The 18,280-nt window shown below is 41.3% G+C and overlaps 1 protein-coding gene across 1 annotated transcript; it reads right to left on the bottom strand.

The window, feature by feature from the left end:
- Positions 1-8: 8 nt before the first annotated feature.
- On the bottom strand, positions 9-12,758 carry PSMC3IP (PSMC3 interacting protein). Its single transcript, XM_087713287.1, has 8 exons — positions 12,626-12,758; positions 11,784-11,887; positions 10,054-10,143; positions 6,351-6,462; positions 6,031-6,176; positions 4,474-4,527; positions 797-856; positions 9-637 (listed from the first exon to the last, which is right to left on the bottom strand). The coding sequence occupies exons 1-8, from the start codon at positions 12,660-12,662 to the stop codon at positions 581-583; spliced, it is 660 nt and encodes a 219-aa protein (XP_087569413.1). The 5' UTR covers positions 12,663-12,758; the 3' UTR covers positions 9-580.
- Between the last annotated feature and the right edge of the window lie 5,522 nt (positions 12,759-18,280).

Raw genomic sequence — 18,280 nt, 5'->3', positions numbered from 1 at the left:
TGCCCAAGTCAGGAAACTAATCTTTTAATATCAATTTTCCAAGGTACATTGTTTTTCTTCCATGTAACAAAGAAGAGGTAAACCCAGCTGTTCTCCCTCCCACAATTGCCCAATTAGCTTAGAGAAAATGTATTCAATGTGTTTGCATCTCACAACGTGACTCACAGCACAAAGCAAAGCATGATGGCTAAATAACAACTGACATTAAAATTTCCCCAATTCTTGGTGGGATAATTAGCTCACTCTGAGTAGTAGTGTTGCTTTAATGGCATAATATGCTGTTAATACAATATGCAGACCAATTACAGAGAAAATACTATCAGAAATTCAAGTATTTTGAGCCACCTCCCCCATTTTCTCAAGTGCATATTAACATTTTGTTCTAACTACTTTAAGAACAAAACAATCAGACTGATTAGGAAGTCCTATGGAGAAATACTAGGAAAAAACTAAACAGTGTAAAATGGGAGGTGTGCCCCAATGAATGCAAATACTTTTAAATTCTGAAAATTAGAGCAATATAGAATGAGAAACTGAAACTTGAGTGCTTAGATTTAAATTACGCAGGTGAGATCTTGGTTCACACAGAAGGTACTGTAACATTGAAATCTTCATCTGTCTCAATGCCAACTTCCTCCTGAACAAGAAACAACACATACTCTTTTAAGATGTAATAAATGAAAATAAGAGCATTCTGCAGACCATACATGGCGCAGTAGTTGAGCAATCCACAGTTAGAACTGACCAAGAGCCTGCTTACTGTGGCTCTCAATATCAGTTTACATGTAATACTCACAAAGAACTGTTTCTTGCTTTTCGGGTAGCCTTCAAGGATTGCATCAAGTAATTCTGTTGCCTGTTGAGAAAGTTATGTCATACGTTTAGTTGCTATCCTTTCTACAATAAGATTGGCAGACAAAAATAACACAGATCTGGTAATTATAGGAGAAAATATATGAATTTGTCTTAGTTGAAAACACAGCTGGTAAGCAATTGGAATTGGTAAGCAATAAAAATAAAAATCACTTCGAAATCTGTAAGTCATAACATTTTTTCTATCATTTTACTTAAATATGATTCAAAAGGGAAGTAAGAAAAAAAGACAGGAACTTCCATCTTAAGAAGATACAAAACTTCATATTAAATCCTTATTAAAAAGAAAGATCAATTGGAAATATTTTGTTAAAAAACAAAATACTGATTTAAGAAAATCACAATTCACAATTATTTGTTGCTATGCTACCTTTTCAGTAATCCATTTCCCAATTTTTTATTATAATTGATCCAAAAGGCCAAGTATTTGGTTTGGTTTAACAATTTACACAAAGAAAATGAACAGGCAGTTCTTAGAGCACACATAACTTTCCATATTGCTACATTTTTCAACAGCTGAAGCTTCCCAAAACATCCATGCCAAGAAGGTTATACTCTTATTTCCAATTAACTTGTACATATATTGTGTATTTTATATTATACATTTTATGCCATATGTTTTGTTTTAATTTTGATGCTTCTGACACAAATAAGCAAACTATTTTCAACACAAAGAGAGGAAGTATGCACCATTTAGTTTAACATAATAGGCAGGAATCCCTGCATTCAATAACCAGACTAAATTATGCATGGAAAGTGAATCTGTAGCTGTATATTGTAAGATATCATTTGAATCTTATCTTTTACATTTGAAAAATAGGATATTTAAAATGTACCGTATATACTCGAGTATAAGCCGACCCGAATATAAGCCGAGGCACCTAATTTTACCCCAAAAAGCTGGAAAAGTTATTGACTCGAGTATAAGCCTAGGGTGGGAAATGCAGCAGCTACCGGTAAATTTCAAAAAATAGATACCAATAATGTTTTTGAATATTTATTTCCTCCCCTGGAGTGGGGAGGAATTGGGGATTTCATAGTATCCTTCCCCTGGAGTGGGGAGGAATTGGGGATTTTGCAGTATCCTACCCCTGTAGTGGGGAGGGAATGTGGCTTTCATAGTATCCTATCCCTGGAGTGGGGAGGATTTGGGGGATTTCATAGTATCCTACCCCTGGAGTGGGGAGGATTTGGGGGATTTCATAGTATCCTTCCCCTGGAGTGGGGAGGAAATGTGGATTTCATAGTATCCTTCCCCTGGAGTGGGGAGGATTTGGGGGATTTCATAGTATCCTACCCCTGGAGTGGGGAGGATTTGGGGGATTTCATAGTATCCTACCCCTGGAGTGGGGAGGATTTGGGGGATTTCATAGTATCCTACCCCTGGAGTGGGGAGGATTTGGGGGATTTCATAGTATCCTACCCCTGTAGTGGGGAGGGAATGTGGATTTCATAGTATCCTACCCCTGGAGTGGGGAGGATTTGGGGGATTTCATAGTATCCTTCCCCTGGAGTGGGGAGGATTTGGGGGATTTCATAGTATCCTACCCCTGGAGTGGGGAGGATTTGGGGGATTTCATAGTATCCTACCCCTGGAGTGGGGAGGATTTGGGGGATTTCATAGTATCCTACCCCTGGAGTGGGGAGGATTTGGGGGATTTCATAGTATCCTACCCCTGGAGTGGGGAGGATTTGGGGGATTTCATAGTATCCTTCCCCTGGAGTGGGGAGGATTTGGGGGATTTCATAGTATCCTACCCCTGGAGTGGGGAGGATTTGGGGGATTTCATAGTATCCTTCCCCTGGAGTGGGGAGGATTTGGGGGATTTCATAGTATCCTTCCCCTGGAGTGGGGAGGATTTGGGGGATTTCATAGTATCCTACCCCTGGAGTGGGGAGGATTTGGGGGATTTCATAGTATCCTACCCCTGGAGTGGGGAGGATTTGGGGGATTTCATAGTATCCTACCCCTGGAGTGGGGAGGATTTGGGGGATTTCATAGTATCCTACCCCTGGAGTGGGGAGGATTTGGGGGATTTCATAGTATCCTTCCCCTGGAGTGGGGAGGATTTGGGGGATTTCATAGTATCCTACCCCTGGAGTGGGGAGGATTTGGGGGATTTCATAGTATCCTTCCCCTGGAGTGGGGAGGATTTGGGGGATTTCATAGTATCCTACCCCTGGAGTGGGGAGGATTTGGGGGATTTCATAGTATCCTTCCCCTGGAGTGGGGAGGATTTGGGGGATTTCATAGTATCCTACCCCTGGAGTGGGGAGGATTTGGGGGATTTCATAGTATCCTACCCCTGGAGTGGGGAGGATTTGGGGGATTTCATAGTATCCTTCCCCTGGAGTGGGGAGGATTTGGGGGATTTCATAGTATCCTTCCCCTGGAGTGGGGAGGATTTGGGGGATTTCATAGTATCCTACCCCTGGAGTGGGGAGGATTTGGGGGATTTCATAGTATCCTACCCCTGGAGTGGGGAGGATTTGGGGGATTTCATAGTATCCTACCCCTGTAGTGGGGAGGATTTGGGGGATTTCATAGTATCCTACCCCTGGAGTGGGGAGGATTTGGGGGATTTCATAGTATACTAAGTCAGAAATAACATTGCTGCGTAGCCAGGAGTGTGTCTCAGTCACTTAAACCTCATACATAAATCATTGTACGAGGCGCTCGACGGCGCCTCTTACCTGCCGCGGGTCCCACCAGGACCGGCCAGAGGCACAGCAAGGTCCGGAACCAGAGCGGGAGCCTCCGCCGCATGGCTCAGCTCCGCCAGGGACGCATCCGGCAAGGGGAAAGCGGGGTCCCCTCTCGCGCAGCGGGTGGAGGGCGCGGGGCAGTGGCAGGGCTGGGCTGCCTCCGGGTCCTGCCTCGCGGAGCCCTGGGGCGGCTGCGGGAGTCCGTGGGCGGCGGGGCTCACTCGGCTTCCAGCAGGGAGGAGAAGGGGGGCTTCCCGGAGCCGCTCGCTCGGCAAGCTCGCCGCTCAACTCAGCGCCAGCGCGCCTTCATCTCCGAGCGCCCAGCGGAAGGGCCAAGCCGCTCGCCTTGGAGCCGCTGGAGCTGGGACGCCGCCTCCGCCGCGGAATTTGCTCCAACTCAGCCGCTCCGGCCCATTGTCAGCCGGCTGGTCCCTGCCTTCCCTCCCCTCCTCTCTCTAGCTTAAAGAGACACCGACTTGCCTCATCTGGAGGCCGGGCACGGGGAGGAGTTGGCGCCAGCCCGGGGAGGGGGCTGCGAGCGGGCGGGCGGGGGGACGGGAGGTAAAAGGCTGGATGGGTTTGGTTGCCAAACCGAGGCGGCTCGCTCGGGGCTCTTCCCTCTCTCCCCACGGGTGGGCAGCGGCCGGAGTTCCCACAAATGCCGCTCCCTGCATTTTTCTGGATGGGGTCTCGCAGGAAGGAATCCCCTCCTCCTCCAACAGGCAACAGCACTGCCGGATCCAGTTGTAGACTCGAGTATAAGCCGAGCCGGCTTTTTTCAGCCCAAAAAGTGGGCTGAAAAACTCGGCTTATACTCGAGTATATACGGTATTCTGTTGGTTTCCTAGATACTCACTCAACACATTTTTAAAACCATAAATAATTGTGCCTTACCATTCTCTTGCGGCGACGCCATTCTTTGCAGTACAGCTTTTTCTCATTGTATACCTGCAATCAACAAAACCCAAGCAATCCTTATGTTTTCAGGTCCAACGAAACAGCTCAGACTGCAGCCAGCTTTGATTTAGGAACAAAAGCTGCAGCATCCAAAACTGAGTGTTGACAAACTACCTGCAAGAAAAGGGCCTTAAAAGAGCATTTATGTTTATTCCCATTTTAATGCCAATTAGAATTAATGTATTTTGGGAGTATAAGATGCACCTTTTTTCTGGGTGCGTCTTATATATCGAATACAGCATTTTTTTGCCTCCCGAAGCCCCACCCCTTCACCAAAATGGCCATGCATACCCTTTTGGAGGTTTTCAGAGAGCTCCTGGGGCTGGGGAGGGCAGAAATGAGCAAAAATGGGCCTTTTTTGCCCCCCCTCCAGAACACTATAAGCCTCCATAAGGCTATGCATGCAATTTTTTTGACAAAAAACAGGCCCGTTTTTGCAAAAAAAGGACCGTTTTTTGCTCGTTTTTGCCCCCCCCCACTCTGCAAGCCCCCCCCCCCGGGCTATTCATGCCTTTTAAAAAAATGGACCATTTTTGGGAGGTTTGCAGAGTGCAAAAATCCCCCCCCCTTCAGAAAGCTCTTTAGTTAGAGTGATTGATGAGAATTAGATTGATCAAGTGCTGTGCCAGCAGAAACAAGTCTTAGGTGCTGCAGATTGTCAGCGATTTCCTTCTCCAGCACATGGATAAATACACCTGGAAACATCTACCTACTCTCTCTCTCCCTACCTCCTACTGTATTTCTCTCTCTCTCCTCTATCTATCTACTGTATTTCTCTCTCTCTTTCTATTTCTCTCTATCTACCTACCTACCTACACCCTCTCTCTCTCCCTATCTATCTACTGTCTCTCTATTTCTCTCTCTATCCCTCTATCTACCTACCTACTTTTTTTTTTAATTTGCCTCTTCAAAACTTGTTGCGCCTTATACTCCGAAAAATACAGTAGATTCTAATTAGATATGTAGATTTTCAATGCTCTTGATGTATGCCAGTTTGTGGGAGTTCCCCAGATCCCATGAAGAATTGTTAGCAAATAAATATTTACAATGTTGTAAATTTCTGTACAATTCATTAGCTAATGATATGTGCCATAAACTAAATGAGCATAAAGCTTATTATATTGGAGTACTATGTAATAGTCTTCCACATACTAAGCTTTATGTTATATTTAATGCTTCTACTCTTCTTTAGATTTTTATATATATTTTCTATTTTATAACTTTTAGCTTTTTTTTAATCTGTGTTTTAACTGACTACACCTTAACCCTCTATATGCTGGCTTGTGGCCATAATAAAGATTCGATTATTAGCAAATAAAAATGTGTTTTGGAGTCCTGGGACTCTCCTCTCTCTGATGCTTGACTGAATTTTGGAGTACTCGGCACTTCCACTGCCCTTATATATGGTTGCTACAGGATAGTGAGGCAACCGGAATGGGCAGTCTAAACCATCTCTTTCTCTGCCACTGGAACCTCCCTTTGCAGCTTTGTTACCTTTTCTTTCTCCTCAGGGGACACATGATTGGCAGCAGATTTGATCCGTTCCAATTTCTCTGTATAATTGGCACAATCTTTTTTTAACTCTTCAATTTCTTTAACCATCTCTGGGGTTGTCATAGAGCCCTTCAGTTCTTTCAGTTCTGGAATGGAATTACTAGTTAGAATAGCTGAAATAGCACTGGTCAGTGGGAAGGCTTGCAGGCATTTCAGCTGCAGCTCAGATACAAACAGTTCTCAAAGGTTCCATGCCATTCAAGCACTCAGTTGCACATATATTCACATTTAACAAACTGATTTAACCTTCCTGAACGCACCTGATTCCATGTGACGACAGTTCTGTTGAAGTGTCTGAACTTTGCAAGACAGTTCTGAAATCTCATTGTCCAAGCCTTTGAGATCTGATTCACTCATATTACCAAAACGATTCTGGAAAAAAAAACATGTATAGGACAAAGCATTAATCTAAGACGATCAGCAGAAGTTTTATGTATATTTTCTATTATGCCATAATGGAATAAACTACATTCCAAGCAATCAAGTTTTTGTGAAAATAAAACCTTCATTGTATATCCTTGTACTATCCTTATAGTATATTTAGCCAATGCACTTTTCTTCCAAAACAATCATTATCTATTTACAAAGAAATAATTTTCAACTGAGAAGCAATTTGCTTATTTCATAAAACTGTAAAACAGCATCTCCATCTGGTGCTTAAAAATTTGGTGCAAAAGTATAAAACTATTTGTCTTGTAATATTAAGCTTCAACTTAATTTACCAGTATATAAGAAAATTTCATCATCTTCTATAATACAGTAGCATAGTTGGAAGGGACCTTGGAGGTCTTCTAGTCCAACCCCCTGCCTAGGCAGGAAACCCTATGCCATTTCAGACAAATGGCTATCCAACATCTTCTTAAAGACTTGCAGTGTTGGAGCGTTCACAACCTTTGGATTACCAATGATTAATTGTTCTGTCAGGAAATTTATCATCAGTTCTAAGTTGCTTCTCTCCTTGATTAGTTTCCACCCCTTGTTTCTTGTTCTACACTCAGGTGCCTTGGAGAATAGTTGGACTCTCTCTTCTTTGTGGAAACCCCTGAGATATTGGAACACTGCTATCATAGGTAGGTTAGGTTAGGTTATAGTTTTATTACATTTATATGCCGCCCTATTCCCCGGAGGGACTCAGGGCGGCTAACAAACCCAAGGGAGGGAGTAATACAAAACAAAAAGCAACCAACAAACAAGATACAGAGAGGGTTTAAAAACGATCAGCAGTCACCCAATTCGAGCGGGGAAGTCTCCCCTAGTCCTTCTTTTCATTAAACTAGACGTACCAATTCCTGCAACCGTTCTTCATGTTTAATCTCCAGTCCCCTAATCATCTTTGTTGCTCTTCTCTGCACTCTTTCTAGAATCTCCACATTTTCTACATTGTGGCGACCAAAACTGAATGCAGTATTCTAAGTTTGGCCTTACTAAGGCATTATAAAGTGGTATTAACACTTCACGTGATCTTAATTCTATTCCTCTATTTGTGCAGTATAGAACTGTGTTGGCTTTTTTGGCAGCTGCTGCTCACTGGTGGCTCATATTTAAATGGTTGTCCACTAGGACTCCAAGATCCCTCTCACAGTTACTTCTATTGAGGAAGGTACCACCTATACTGTACCTGTACATTTTTTTTTGTTGCCTAAATGTAGAACCTTACTCTTTTCACCATTGAATTTCATTTTATTAGATAGTGCCCAATGTTCAAGTTTGTCAAGATCCTTCTGTATCTTAAGCCTTTCTTCTGGAGTGTTGGCTATTCCTGCCAGCTTGGTGTCATCTGCAAATTTGATGAGTTCCCCATCTATTCCCTCATCCGAATCATTGATGAAGATGTTGAAGACATCTTCTAAAACAGAGCCTTGGGGTACTCCACTGCATACTTCCCTCCATGTAGATGCAGTTTCATTGAGGACTACACGTTGAGTGCAGTTGGTCAGCCAGTTATGAATCCATCTGGTGGTGATGCTGTCTAACTCACATTCTTCTACTTTATCTAGTAGTAGGTTTTGATCTGTCTTATCAAATGCCTTACTGAAGTCCAAGTAAACTATATCGACGCCATTCCTCTGCTCCACTAATTTTGTCACTTTGTTAAATAATGCAATAATATTAGACTCGCATGATCTGTTTTGGACAAACCCAAATAAACAAATAGACAAACCCTTTTGGCTATTACTTTTTTTACTTCTAGGTGTTTGCTAATTCGTTGCTTGATTATCTTTTCCAGAATCTTCCCTGGCATTGAGGTCAGGCTGATAGGTCTAGTTTCCTGGATCTATTTTTTTTTCCCTTTTTTGAAAGTGGGAACCACATCAGCTCTTTTCCAGTCCTCTTGCAATTCCCCGGTGCTCCAGGATCTCTGAAAGATATAGTTCAGTGGTTCTGAGATCTCGTCTGCCAGTTCCTTCAGAACCCTGGAGTGTAATCCATCCAGTCCTGGTGATTTGAACTCATCTAGGGTAGACAGGTGCTCACTTACCATTTTCTTCCCTATTTCAACTGTGTTCCTAATCTGATTTTTGTGGTGCTGTTTTTGATAGGTTGGAATGTTTTATTCCTTTGTGTAAGAACAGATGCAAAAAAATGAGTTAAATAGTCCTGCTTTCTCCCTGTTGCTTATCATCTTCTTGCCACTTTCTCCCAGCAATGGACCAATTGTTTCCTTAAACCTTTTCTTGCTTTTAACATGTTGGAAGCTTCTTTTTTTTGTTATTTTTTACTTTTGTGTCAGGCCTTTCTTCATTGTGAGCCTTAGCTTTCCTTACTTCATCTTTACAGGCTTGGGCTATTTGCTAATATTCTGCCTTAGTTATGTCCCCCTTTTTCCACTTTTTATATTTATCCATTTTGTCTTTCAATTTGTCAGAGAGTTCTTTATGCAGCCATGCTGGTTTCTTTTGGGAACTGTTCTCATCTAGTTCAGTATTCTGTCAACTGCTGGCTAAATGGACTTATCTGGGAAATCACATGCCTCTACTAGAGGGTAATAACTTTCCATTTTAGTTTCCTGATACCTAATATTTTTATTTATGTAATTGTTCTTTTGTTATATTTCTATCCCACCTTCCTTCAGAAACTCAGAACACATGAAGAATTATGGCACACCCTCCTTCAATTTACCCCTGCAAAGAGCAACCCCATGAGATTCGTTGGGGGACACAGTAACTGGCTGTGTCACTTGGGGGATAAGTCACTTGGGGGATAAGAAGAAATGTGAATGTGGGATTCCTATGTCCCAGGCCAATACCTTCATGGCGTGCATCCAGCCATGCATCAAAAACCAGAGCTGTCTAGATCAGGGGTCTCTAATCTTTGGGCCACAGCCCATTACCAGACTGTGGTATATTTGCAAAGAGGCCACAAGCTGGCAATATGCGCGTGTATGTGCAGCTTGATTCATTCAAGTGGTGGGCTGGCGCACACACGGATACATATAACTCCATTCGTATATGGCGGGCTGGCACCCAGGCAGGTGCATGCGCAGCTTGAATTGTAGTTCAGCCCAGTTCCCCTCTCCCCTCCCCCCCCAGCTGGCTCACCAAGCCGCAAAACTTGGTTACCTTGATCCATCTTAAGTACCAGCTACCACACATCTTCCTGCTGGCTGTTTCTGCTGGCTATTTACATATCCAGACAGAAGCCCAAACAAATGTTTAATGTAGCTAGCTAAAAAATACAAACTGATATCAGAAGTTAATTCTAACTTGTAGAAGTGTTGGGCTGGCATCACAGTCTTTTAAGTTACTAAAAGACTCTGGAAAACAAAAGTTGAAGATGTGTAACAGCTGGTATATAAGATGGATTTAGATAGCTCTGGTTGTTGATATTGGTTATCGGTTTTAGAAAAGCACACAAATTTTGACAGTCCTAAATGAGACTTAGTTTTCTTGCTGAGGCTTTGTTTCTGTTTTTCCCCCTGGAGTGATAGAAGTTAAATTTAAGTTTCCCAGAATGGCATTTCACCTGATCTGGAAAATAAATCTTCTGTTTCCCATAAACCTTTTCGTTGATCTTCCCTTGCTGAGCCAACTGCTCCAGTGCCTTCACTACAGCCTAAATCAAACAGAAAACAAAAGAAGCAGAATGAGAAAAATTCACAACAAAATGGAGGACTAAAGTGAAATTGTTTGAACATCAAAGAAAGATTAAAATTTGACAGAGAAAATTAGTTGCTATAGGAGAACTGAGCACAATTGTTCAAAATACACATGGCATTTCAGAAGAAATCTGCCAACCCAGGTGGTGGAGGTAGTTGGGAGCTAATGCCAATATGTGAATATGTCTGCTTAAAGCAGTGATGGGCAACCTTTTTGGTGTGGTGTGTCAAAAATCGGCAAAAAATCGAGCATAACTCGCATTGTGTGTCACTTCGACAAAAACATAATTTTGCGCAATTTATAGTTTAAACTACAAAAATGTATAATTGCAATATATAATTGTATTTAATAAACCAAAAACAAATTATTTAACATACCTGCTTAGTAACTTCTTTGTTAAGCGCTTTTGCATGCTGAGCTATGGAGTGAGCAATGCTCAAACTTGCAGAGTTTAAATTTGTAGAGCCTTTCATAAATTTAAGGATAGAGTTAGATTGGCTCTTATAAAGGTGTAGCTTCCTGGAAATGTATTCCCTCCTTTCATCCTCACTTTTTTCCAAGAGCTGGGAATGATTAGTTTCAAAATGTCTATTTATATTCCACGTTCTGCTTACTACCGTTTCAGTACATAGAACGCAAAATGATCTGCCATTTTTTTCTATAATGCCATACATCTCACTCCATGTCTCTTGAAAGGGTCGGCCACTGCCACTACCACTCCCTTTACTTAACCTTTGTTTTTTATTTTTTGTGTGCTCCATCAGTGGGCCAGTGACAGCAGATAGAATTATAGATAGCCAATTAGGGGTTAACTAGCCTAACAAGCTAACACAACCTCCCCCTCACTTATCTCAGTTATTGTGGGCAATTACAAGTCCATGGCACCCCAATAGTTGCTGCTAATGGCGCTCACAGTTCCCGTTGGCACTCCGCTGTTCCCTGCTGTGGTGCGGTCGTAACTGACAGTCCCAGGAGTAGACTCTCTGTGCCGGCCTGACTGGAGAGAGGCGCGCACTGTTCCCGCGCTCCTCTCCTGCGGGTCCTCCCTCGCCGCGCTGATGACGTGTGTGCACACGGCACACACGCCTTACTAGCAGCCCCTGCGCTCAGAAAGGGGCGGCGGCGATACAGTAAGTGAGTGTGGGCGGGGGAGATCACACGTCCCGCCCCCCCCCGTTCCTCCAGCACAGATTCTTTCATCCTCGGCGGCCGTGCAGGAGCCGAGGATGAATCGCATGAAATCCTGTGCGTGTCACCCCAAATGGCTACGCATGTCAGCACTGACACGCGTGTCATAGGTTCGCCATCACTGGCTTAAAGTGTAACCTACTGCATAACACAGTACAAATAAAAACTGATGCCATAAGCAGAGAAACTAAAGTATTTCTTAACCAATCTGTTTCTGCAATGGTGGTTCATGTCATGAATATTATGAACATTCATTATTCTTGTAGATTAGGATTATGTTAAATTAAAATACCCAATCAATTTGGAGAATTTAAAAGATACATAGCATACATTTGGAAAGTGAAGTGCAATGTTATTTTGACCACTGGAGCTAACACAAGTCCCACACTGCTTGTCATCTTGTCTTACCGTCTTGCCCAATCCATGTTGTTTCTGTAAGTTGCTAAAGACATCCTGAGCACTATGAGGCCGGTTCTGCTCCTGAAGATAACGTAGCAGGATGGCAGCACATTCTCCAAATCAAAAAGGGGAAAGGAAAATTATAATGACAGGCTAGCATATGAGGAAATCGCATAAAAACAGAAAGAATCTTTTCTCATATATAGTTTAACATTTGGAGAACGAATAACATTCTCCATCTGTTAAAAAAAAAAACTAGGCCGCAAGGCCATAAGCAGAGAAGCTTACTGCAAAGCTACTAAATGCCACACAGCTTTGTCAATATTCCAGCAATATGTCTTATTATGATAGAGACTGTGATATCTTACAATATAATATCTTGTATTATTTATATTACAATAGCAAATTCATTGGTAGACCAGTGACCATTGATAAGTATAAAAATATTTTTTCTTTTGCTTCTTAGTTTGCATTTTTAGCTGATATTTTTTTAATTTCCTTTTTTAAAGAGTAAAGAGTTACAGAATAAGTATATATCAAACAAACACTATAAGCCTTTCCAAAGCAGCAGCACTCCCACACATTTCCTGGGGATGGTGGGAAATGTAAAATTTGGGAAATGTCCGATTAGGGTGCTGTTAAAAAAAAGAAGGGGAATGCGAAGATCCTACACTCTGCATCCTATAGTTGGGTTCATCACGAAGGACTTTCAAATGCTGGAATCAAGGGAGTTTGATTTTTTTTTTAATAAAGCGGATTTCACGATAAGCGCGCTTTGCCTTGTATATATGAAAAGCGGAAGAGGACTAGGGATCCGCGCAACACCCTCTTTGAATTTCTAGTTGCGTTACCATCAGATGCGTCGCGCTTCTTCCCTCCTCCGCTCATCCTGATCAAGGCGGGACTCCTGTAGGAAGCGGAAGCTCCTGCCTGAGACAGAGATCCCAAAAATAGACAAATGTCAAAAAAAAATCGACTTCCGGGTTGAACGTCAGCGTCATTTGGGATATGATTGGCGATCCAAAGATGTCTTTTGCCATTTAAAATGACTAGTACTAGCTCATCTAGGTCTCTCGGTTGGCGGGATTGAACGCTGCCTTTGAACTCCTAGGGACTGAAAAAAGGAGCAAGAACATTAGATTTTCCTCTGCTATTTTCTGAGAAATAGTTACGATGGAGATTACTAACCTCTGTTTTTGTTAGAAATCAGTGATATTTATATTTATATCCCTTCTTTATTATTAGTTTTTTTTTTTTACAAATAACACTTATGGGGGTGAAAATGCCTAATATTCTTTCCTCCTTCTATTTTCTCCACAACAACTTTGTAAGGTGGTTTGGGCTAAGAGAGAACGACTGGCTCAAAGTCATCTAGGTGGCTTTCCTACTTAAGGTGGGATTAGAACCCAGTCTCCTGGTTTCTAGCCTAGTGCTTTAACCACTAGACCAAATTTCACTTTCCTTCGGCTTTTCCTAGCATGACAGATTTCTCAATGTGAATGGGTCTTCCCATGTATAAAGAATATTATAATATGAGGTTGATACTTGTCTCATGTGCCTTGAATGACAATCCTGACTTTATTTGTTTTATGATCTATTTATTTATTTTCATGGCTGTCTATGATACTCTCAGGAGTCTTTTCCAACAGCAAACTTTTTTCTTTCTTCTTCAAAGTCCAAAGTTTGCATCCATGGAAAAGTGTTTGCATTTTCAAGATGTATGGACTTAAACTCTCAAGAGTTCTACAGACAGCAATCTGTCTACTCTAGGGCATTCTGAAATTTGAAGTCTACCATCTTAAAAGTTCCTAAAAATGAAAAACACCCATATATATTACAGAGAAAAACGAACAAAATTGTGGTCTCTCTCTCTTTTTCTCCCCTCCCCATCTATCTATCTATCTATCTATCTATCTATCTATCTATCTATCTATCTATCTATCTATCTATCTATCTATCTATCTTCAATATATTAGTAGTTTTAAGAATTTGTTAACATTGAAGAAATAATTATACTGTCAGAAACTGGTAAGTTATCCAACTGTTTTATTATCATAGGTTGCAAAGTAAAACTACATTTTCCTTTGTACTATTGGAAGAAATGTCCTTCTGGGTTCAGCTCCAAGTGGGGAAAAAGACACTGGAGACATGGAAGCTGCTTGGAAAGATGGTTTAATAGTGGACAGGACACATGTCTTGCGTCCTATTATTAGGTATCCCTGAAGGCTTTAATCTAAACCAGGACTGTCAAACTCCTGCCCACGGGCTGGAAGCGTCACATACTGGCCATGCCCATCCCCAGTTTAGCGAAGGGGGGTAAAAATCCCGATACATCACATGACGATGCCAGGCTGGGAGTTTGATAACCCTGATCTAAACAGTATCATTATCATCAGTATCTTACAACAATCTAAGCTCTTCTTCAATAACATGTTGGGTGTCATCGATGTAATGAGGAATCTGACATACATCATCATTCTTGCCTAACAAAGTTTGCAATATATATTACATTTACAATGTATGTTACCAAATCATAGATGAGTAGAACCTTATTATAAACAAACCAGGCATTTATTCTTCAGAGCTTGAGACTTCTAGGATTCAAGATTGGAGTCATTAGATTGGAAGTAAGGATTGAGGTTACATGGGTGATTCTGTTTTCCCTGGAATGGCCCCTCCAGTGCCCGCTGCTATACATATCTTCCTTCTGAAACTAGGATTAGAATGCTTCCCCCACTTAAAACATCCTGCAATAAGGTATTATTGAAGCAATTCACTACACAAAATATTCAATAATCCAATAGTTAATAAAACATATCTTATTATAACATACTATCAAGCAGAAGCTGACAATCTGGTGAACCACTCAGGTTGGTTTTTCCCTTCTTACACCTTTCAAGTACAAATACAGTTTCTACTAGCTTCATTTTCGATAAGTAAGCTGATAGAGATTCAGGTTGGTAGCCTGAAATACCTCCGATAGTGCTGACCAGGAATGGTATTCCTCCACCACAGCTCTGATCTATACACTCTCTTTAGATTAGGCTCGCCTTAGTTTACATTTCACCAAATGCATCACCCTTATGTGTCTTATTAGTAATCTCCCTAGAACATTTTATTTTTTTGATATCACAATGGCAACAATCTTGGGTGCTATAATCACCATTGAATTCCACCAAGCATATGCTGATCCAAGGTATCACATGCCAGGCCTTCAGTGTTGATGCCTCCTTTCTTCTTTTGCACTGATTCCTTCTACAAAAGACTCCCAAACTTTACTCAAACTGATTTCTATACTCTCCATTCCAGACCACAAAGATTGGTAATAGACCACAGTTAATCACAAATTTGGGGTGAGACATAGTCACTCTGCACATCACTCCATTCTTTCAAAACAAGGAATTGGGTGGGAATTCTGGTGACACAAAAAAGCAGTGGGTTCTTCAACTATATCATCTGTAACCTGCCATAATAGCAGTTGGAAGCTCAGATGTTGGGTAAATTCCTAAAACAAGGCATGCGATTTCTCCGCGGGTCGCCCATGAGGCCAATGATGAAGGAAGACTCGGACACAAGTCTTCTCTCGGGATGAGACGACCCAGAGCATAGTCTGGATGACACTTTTATTGAGCATACACAAGGAAAGGGTGGAGTTGCAAGGTCCATGTGGACCAATCATGGTTGTACAAGTCTATGGTATATGGTAACTCATTTACTTCCATGTAGACCTCTGAACCTAGAGAATGCCCATAGTCAGCAAATAAATCTTTTACTAGCATGCAAACTTCTGACCCCTACTTAATACTGCAGAGTCAGCATGCAAACCTTTGACCCCTACTTAGTGCTGAGAGTTAACAGTTTGTGACTTCTGACCTACTTACTGCTTCAGAGTCAGCAGTTTGTATTACTGACCTTATGGTATGGTTAATCATTACTGCTGTTGTATACGTGTTCCAGCATAGCTATGCATGCCTACACTTATGCTACAACAAAGGCAGGTTACACAGGAATAACCTTACAGAGGAGTAAATGAGAATTGGAACATCAGCTCAAAGAATGTCAGTGAGATCCAGCTAAATTATCTCAGGATACCGACACTACCATGTATGTAGATTACTGGATAGTATAGACTGAGCTCCTAAAATAGAATTGAAAGCAGAAGAAAAATATGTTGGCTGAAAGTTAGAAATCATTATTTAGGTTGGGATTTAGTGGTACAGTTTTAACATGATATTGCTCCTTTTCTTTACCATAATATTTAAAATCTATATAAGGCTTCTATTGTTTGCATTCTTTCAAATGGACTTTGACTTCTGGTGACTGCATAGAGAGATCGGATGCAACTAGCTCACGATCATCCAGCTACCTTTTATACATAAAGGTGTTGGAAGAAATGTCCTTCTGGGTTCAGCTTCAAGTAGGGAAAAAGACACTGGAGACACGGAGGCTGCTTGGAAAGATGGTTTAATGGTGGACAGGACTACATGACTTGAGTCCTGAACAGAAAAGGTGACCACATACTTCAATGTTGGGTGACAAAGAAGAGAAGGGCCGAGGAAGGGGCTTGTTGGGCTTTTTATAAACTGTTTGGCCCCACCTCTCTGTTTTCTGTTCCTGTGCAAGAAATGTATTCTGATTGGTTGCCAGACTCCACGGGGCCATGCAGAGGCAACTCTCTAGGCTGTGTTTTGAATCCAGGTTTGGTTGAGTTCTCAAATGCCACATGGCAAGTGTGTAAAGGCTAATCATGCCTTAATCCCATTGCCCTGGAGCTGAAGGGGAGAACTGTTTACTATGTAAAGGGACTGGCTTGGGCATTTTAATGGCCCATTGACAAAGGGGATGGGCAGGAAGCTGCAGGGACCTACTTTGTCTTTAAAACATGTTTCTTCTTTTTCACATCCAGGGAAATGTAATATTCTGCCTTTTCAATATTTCCTAGGATATTTCATTTTTCTAGGAGAGGGCTGGTTGCTAACCTCTTACAAAGGAAAACTTGAACTCAGGTGTCCTCACTTTGTCTAACATCTGTAATTAGTTTTTGTGAAATATCTGGAGAAAGTTTGTCATCAAATTGGGTTGAAGTATCACCAGTTTGCTGATGGTTCCTTCCCTCTCCCTCTCCCACTGGAAATATCACCAGTTTGCTGATGGTTCCCTCCCTCTCCCACTGGTTCATATAGAATAAAAAAAGATGCTAATTCTAAATTGCTATGCAAATACTGTAAGAATCTGGATGGTATAACAAGTTGAGATTGAATCCTGGCAAAGATATTGTTCCGTAGTATTGGGTGGCTTGGCTTTTCTATTGTTTCTGGAGAGGATTATACTAAGACTTGTGGTCATCTTTCCTTTGCTTTACAGCTTCAAAACGATTAAGACCCCAAATGGCAGAAATATTTCCAGAATTCAACTCATGAGAAAGCTGGGTAAAATCTTATAGCCCCTTTTCTTCACTTTCCCAGCATTTGGGATGCTCTTCCTGGTACTAGAATAACTAGTAAGAAAGGAATTAATATATGTGTATTTGTCAGTTGGAGATAAATGGACTATACGAGTGTGAACAGGTATGCAATGAGAAATAAATGGCATCGGTACTTATCTAAGCATTTCCCTCTCTGCAAAGGGAGAAAGAAAAAGCAACCCAGGACACAGGATAATGTCTACTGATTTGTCAGTGGTGAATATGTAACTAAGGGAAAGACAATGTGGTCACAAATGTGGGCACTGCTCAACAAGTTACTTTTTCATTGCCATCGTAATGGCATTTGCTATCTGAAGTAGTTGCTAAATGAGGATTACCTGTATGGCAAAGTGATCTATTTGGGATTGCAATCTGAAATCTGCAATGCATTAAAATGTATGTAATGGATACAAGTTGATTCAGCAAAATAACACTTTGCAGGTTTCTGAGTACAACTTCCAGATGCTAGTTTTCACTTCTAAATCAGTATACAGTAAAATCTTATTTAATAAATTTACATGCCACCCATCTCACTCCCAGGGTGACTCTTCAAAGGTAAGTCTTAGGATACTCATGAGATTACAATTTTCAAGTTAACTCTGGAGAGCCTGTCCTGCTCAAGAAGTGATGATGTTCTGGATTCCCTCAATTCAGAGGTTGAAAAAAGCAGGAACTCTAAAAGTAATGGTTCTCTGTTGGTGCTGTATGAGCTCACCATATCCTGAAGGATGGCAGTAGCTGAATAGAATTTGAAGAGCACTTAGTTTCTCTTCAGCTTCCATACTTTTATAAGACTGGCTATCTTAAACTGAGAGACAATAATTGTATAATGTTGAGAGACAATGGATGGTAAAACAATGGGAGAATATACATTTTAAAAAATCTTTCAAAAAGCAAACTTCTCCAAAAAAAGGTACATACACAAATAGCCAATGTAACGTGAAGTTCAAATCTATCTACAGTCACTCTCACTCATTAAGTGATTTGAGTCAATCACTTTTTCTCATCTCAAGCGAACATAACACGGTTAATATGAGGAATA

Source organism: Thamnophis sirtalis, unplaced genomic scaffold (assembly GCF_051295495.1).
Source record: "Thamnophis sirtalis isolate CommonGarterSnake01/CBP01778 unplaced genomic scaffold, rThaSir2_p1.2 scaffold_4, whole genome shotgun sequence".
In the NCBI taxonomy this organism is placed as follows: Eukaryota; Metazoa; Chordata; class Lepidosauria; order Squamata; family Natricidae; genus Thamnophis; species Thamnophis sirtalis.
This window is presented reverse-complemented; position numbering and strand designations above follow the sequence as displayed.

Bases quoted from the DNA above. Each gene is read 5' to 3' on its own strand.
- PSMC3IP (XM_087713287.1), bottom strand. From the start codon at position 12,662: ATGAGCGGAGGAGGGAAGAAGCGCGACGCATCTGATG. The intron at 11,888-12,625 runs GTAACGCAACTA...TTTGATTTGGAG, and splicing joins GAAGCGCGACGCATCTGATG to AATGTGCTGCCATCCTGCTA. The intron at 857-4,473 runs GTAAGGCACAAT...CTTTCTCAACAG, and splicing joins GGCGTCGCCGCAAGAGAATG to GCAACAGAATTACTTGATGC.